Raw genomic sequence first — 5,224 nt, 5'->3', positions numbered from 1 at the left:
TCCTTTCCTTGTTTCCTCTCCTCTCATTGTGTCCATATCCAGATTATCCTTTTCTCCTCTCCTCGATTTGTTTCCTCTCCTTCCTTTCCTTGTTTCCTCTCCTCTCATTGTGTCCATATCCAGATTATCCTTTTCTCACCTTTTCTCCTCTCCTCGATTTGTTTCCTTTCCTTATTTCCTTGTTTCCCCTCCTCTCATTGTTTCTATATCCAAATGACTTCTCTTTTCCTTGTTTCCTCTCCTCTCATTGTTTCTATATCCAAATGACTTCTCCTTTCCTTGTTTCCTCTCCTCTCATTGTTTTTATATCCAAATGACTTCTCCTTTCCTTGTTTCCCCTCCTCTCATTGTTTCTATATCCAAATGACTTCTCCTTTCCTTGTTTCCTTTTCTCACCTTTTCTCCTCTCCTCCATTTGTTTCTTCACCTTATTTATCTTTCCTCTTAGTTTCCCTCTCTTCTTCCTTTCCTTGTTTCCTCTCCTCTCATTGTTTTCATATCCAAATGACTTCTCCTTTCCTTGTTTCCTCTCCTCTCATTGTGTCCATATCCAGATTATCCTTTTCTCCTCTCCTCGATTTGTTTCCTTTCCTTATTTCCTCTCCTTCCTTTCCTTGTTTCCTCTCCTCTCATTGTTTCTATATCCAAATGATTTCCTTTCTCTCCTTCCTGTCCTGCAGTATTTATTGTTCTGTTACCATAAACACAACGCCTTGTCCTAACAGTTTTTCCTCTAAGGATTTAGATGAAGTTTTTTAATCCCTTTTTCCCGGGAGAGATCTCCGACATAAGCTCATTTGTTTGTGCCGTCAATAAATAATTTCCTCGGCAGATGTCCCTGGTAGTTTATAGTGGTTATAACCACACAGAGAGGCGGACAAACGGTGCGACATATTAAACTTTCACCATTCCTTCCTGCACCCATTCCTCTATGAACCACCTCTGCAGATTTACGGCGGTGAGGTCTCGGTTCAGGCCGTTTGGATAAACATGGTGTCCTTGAGCAGAAGCTCTTAGTCATATTGCTGCAGCTCTTCTAGAAGGGTCTCCCTCCAAGAAATCTGCCTTGAGTCATTTGGAAAATGCCCGAGTCAATATTGCAATATTAAATTAGATTAGACACATTTTTAAAGATCCCCCGGCAGCCGAAGAAAGAAGCCTAAAAGCACGCAACAGGATAACAAATTGAACATCATTACAGTATTTTTTAGATTAGATTAGATGTACAGCTTTAATATTATCTAGTGTCCAGATGAGGCAACACCCTGTACACGAGCAGCTCATATTACTGTTGGCAACCTCCCACTTGAAATGTTCTTTTAGTCAAGTCTGTAAAGTTCTTACCAAATCATCTGAGGGGAATTTCTTGTTTGTTTTTAACTTGTGATGTGTCATTTAGTACTTTGAGCTGATTGTATGTTGTATGAAAAGTGCTATATAAATATTATCATATATGTAAATATGATGTATATATATTTATCTGTGTGCAGGCGGAGGTGCGGACCAGTTTCGAGGAGCTTTACCGCGTCATGTCTGCGCGCGAGGACTTTCGCTGGATGATGCTGAGGATCAAACGCATGGCCGATCCGTGGGTCAGCGCCATTCGCTCGTTGGCCAGCAAGCAGAACCTGGTCCCGCGCCGCAGGAAGAAGGTGGGCATCGAAACACCGGAGAAATCAAGGGGGGTCTGCTCCCAGTCAGGAGAAAAGGGAGGAAGTGACCTCCCAGGCGGTGTTTGTGAGCTTGGGTGCATTGGAGGTTTAATTAAATGGTCACACATCGTTAGTTTGAACTCTCAGGTGACTTTGGATTCATGGTTTTTAGGGTAGAACTTCAGTCCAAATGCATTAGTCATATTTAAATAAGCTCCACATGCAACAAGGAGAAGAATACATACATACAACATAGCTTAAACTTGGTTGTAGCTGCTGCTAAGTATACATCTTTGGTATCTTAGCTCTCCCTCCTTCTTCTTAATCTATTCAGCAGTCTATCAATAATTAAGTGCTCTTCCCTCCAGATAATTTCAAAGCCAGTTCTTTATTTCAGCCGCTAATATCTTTTGGCTATTAATCCGCACATATTAACCCTTCCCTGGTGCGCCGTGGGACTGTGGCTATAGTCAAGCTGTCAACAATGAAAAATGCGCCGGTCACTTCAAACAAAGTCTGCTATTACTTCCTACTCCTGCAGCGGAACATTGTGTTCCCCTTAGCTACTGAAAGCCATCCTGTGTGTGTGTGTGTGTGTGTGTGTGTGTGTGTGTGTGTGTGTGTGTGTGTGTGTGTGTGTGTGTGATGTATTTGTTTTCTCAGCATGTGCACCTGACACAGGGACAGATGGGAACTGCTTTCCCTACTAAGATAAACATGTTTTTTTAAATCGAAACCAGTTGGGTGTGATTTATTATTCAAAAGGCAGTTTTTTTTAGGTATTCTCAACTGGTTTTTTCTACATTTATCTGTGAAGGAATGGCACATTCAACACCCTTATCTTTAACTGTAACCTTAGCTCTTGTAGATAGCTTATGTTGCATTAGCCTTGACTAGACCGTGTATTTCCTCTTATCAAGTATGCTCTATTCTTATCATGTGTTTCCATGGAGTATTCCAGCAATAATCAACATAAGGACAGACTGTTTATTCATACAGAGAAAAGGGAAGTGGAAAACCTACGTCAAGATATATTACACCTCATTAACTAACTGTGATGACAATTTCCTTGCTCCTCGGTCAACAGTCAAAGGTGTTATCGTCATATGCTCAAAGCTACAGTGGAGAAATGGAAATGAAAATCTTCTGACCTGAGCTCCTCCAACAATGCAACATATATAATGAAATAGAAAATAAAAAATAGTGCAAAAAGTCAATATACATGTCAATAGAATATGATATGTACAAGAACAGAATTTGAAGTACATTAAGACGTTGATATCTATTTATATATATTAGTATATATATATATTTTAAGTATATTGCAAGATGACAACATGAAGGTTTATCGGGGAATTTCTAACGTCACTCATTTTCCTTTCCCTACTTGTCCTCAGGTCCTGGTTCATTTGGGTCTGCTGACCAAGGAGTCGGGCTTCAAAATTGCCGAAAACGCGTTCAGCGGAGGCCCGTTGGGGGAGCTGGTGCAGTGGAGCGACCTGATCACCACGCTGTATCTTCTGGGACACGACGTCCGCATCTCCGCCTCTCTGGCCGAGCTCAAAGAGTCAGTACATCTGGGATATTCCTGGAGTTAATACTGCATGCAGGGGATAATCATTCTCTCATGTTCGCCCTACACAAAGGTCCTAACACGTGACGTCAATGGAGTACTCTTTTCAACCAGCAATAATAATAATAATAGCGATTGTTGTGAGTCCAGATGTACGTCTGCACTGCACATGCTTTAGTTCAGATCAGTGTTTCCCACATAATTTGATTCTATTTGTGGGGGCAGCACGTTCTTGTTACTCTGTGTTTCGTTACTAATGAGTGAAACACACCGGAGTTGAGGATCCGTGGGGTTTATTCTCCCAAAATATAATTTACAATTCAGGCATTTAGCAGACTCCTTATTCCAAAGAGACTTTCAATGACCATTACAGGGACATTCTCCCTGGAGTAACCGAGGGCTAAATGCCTTGCTCAAGGGCACACTAGTAGTGGTGTTCCAGGCAGGATTTGAACTCGCAGCCTTCCGATCATCAGCCCACCTCACTATCCATTAGACCACCAAAAAAAAAAAAATATTGCTTTTTTTTATGAGATCCATTTGCGGCGGACGATATTTCATTTTGGCNCGCAGCCTTCCGATCATCAGCCCACCCCACTATCCATTAGACCACCAAAACAAAAAAAGATTTAATTTTTTTTTATGAGATCCATTTGCGGCGGACGATATTTCATTTTGGCAAACCCGCCACAAATAAATCAATTTATGGGAAACACTGCAGATATCAAACGCTCTGAGGGCACATGTACTTCAGGTGAGCCACTTCAGTATCAAATAAGATGCAAATAATAAGAAAAAGAAGGCACTATGGTCTTGGGATTGCTTTTTCTGAATGCATTGTTTAAGTGTCTATAAAGTCTATACCATTCAAGTGTCTTCCCCATCTTTACAACCAGAGGGGAAGACGAATAAAGAGCTTGCTGTCACTCTACAATCCCCCGTCTTTTGGTTACCAGCTGCAGAATATAAAAAGTTGAATTGAATGTCAATCTTTTGTCCCCAGTATTATGCGAAAGGTCATGGGGAACAAGTCCAGCTGCCCGACCCAGGGTGATAAGGTGGTGGAGCTGATCTACATCGACATCGTGGGCCTCACGCAGTTTAAGAAGACACTGGGGCCGTCCTGGGTGCATTACCAGTGAGTACATCTGCAAAAACACACCTGCTTCGGACACTCAAATGTATAAAGTTGAACATTTCTGTTTGAAAATGTCTAAAAAAGACTAGGCGGATACCATATTTATTTATTTTTTTTGTACATTTTGACAATAAATGGACCTTTTTAGCGAATTAACACTTAAAAAATACATATTGTGTCAATCAAACCCCGCCCTTCACCTGTTGCTAGGCAAGCTTAGTCACTTTTAATCTCCTCCACAATGACATCCAGCTCAACCAGTTTTCTGCAGGTGACTGTTTCGCAACTCCGAGACAGTTTAATATCCTGCTCCGCAAAGCCCTTTCCATTATCTCCTAAATTAATTCAGTAATTTGTACAGTTCCCTAACCTTGTGCTGCCGCTGCCAGCTGTGGTTTAAAAGCTTCCCTCACGTGTTCAAAGGGCACCGGGTTGAGTCTTGTCTGGCTCTCGCTGAGACAATGAGTCTATTTTCTGCTCAGGCATTACCGCAATGTCCCAAAAGGCCGCTGCAGCGTGTGTTGTTTGCAACGAGTCTATTCTCCTCGTCTTGATTGCTCCGCTGAGGACCAAAGTCTCGCCGGTTTGTTTTGAAAAAGCTCTCATCAGCTGACAGGAAAAGCGACAGGACAATAAGTCTGGAAACCCTAATGGCTGATTCGCCCCGTCTCGTCACCAGGTTTTGTTTGTCCGCGACAGAACACCTTCAACTGGTGCCCGGAGGAAATTGATTCAGCCTCAGCGGGATGTAACGTCCAGCTGGGCTTTCTGCATTATTTCTCCAAAGCATTATCGAAAGCTTACAGTATGTCAAACGTAATGTGACTGGTTTGTAAAGGAGAATGTAGATGTGTAAGCTTA

The 5,224-nt window shown here is 42.0% G+C and overlaps 1 protein-coding gene across 1 annotated transcript in view; it reads left to right on the top strand.

Moving 5' to 3' along the window:
• Positions 1-4,371, top strand: part of LOC104962910 (alpha-1,6-mannosylglycoprotein 6-beta-N-acetylglucosaminyltransferase A-like) — a 69,716-nt gene extending 65,345 nt beyond the window's left edge. Inside the window, exons 6-8 of the mRNA XM_010791419.1 lie at positions 1,443-1,652; positions 3,050-3,219; positions 4,229-4,371. Coding sequence (XP_010789721.1) covers positions 1,443-1,652; positions 3,050-3,219; positions 4,229-4,367 — 519 coding nt within the window. The 3' untranslated portion in view covers positions 4,368-4,371. The remainder of the gene's footprint in view (positions 1-1,442; positions 1,653-3,049; positions 3,220-4,228) is intronic.
• The last annotated feature ends 853 nt before the right edge of the window (positions 4,372-5,224 follow it).

Source organism: Notothenia coriiceps, unplaced genomic scaffold, assembly GCF_000735185.1.
Source record: "Notothenia coriiceps isolate Sejong01 unplaced genomic scaffold, NC01 NC01_scaffold00035454, whole genome shotgun sequence".
Lineage (NCBI taxonomy): Eukaryota > Metazoa > Chordata > Actinopteri > Perciformes > Nototheniidae > Notothenia > Notothenia coriiceps.
Note: the sequence above shows the minus strand (reverse complement) of the source record. Positions and strands in the feature narration are given on the sequence as shown.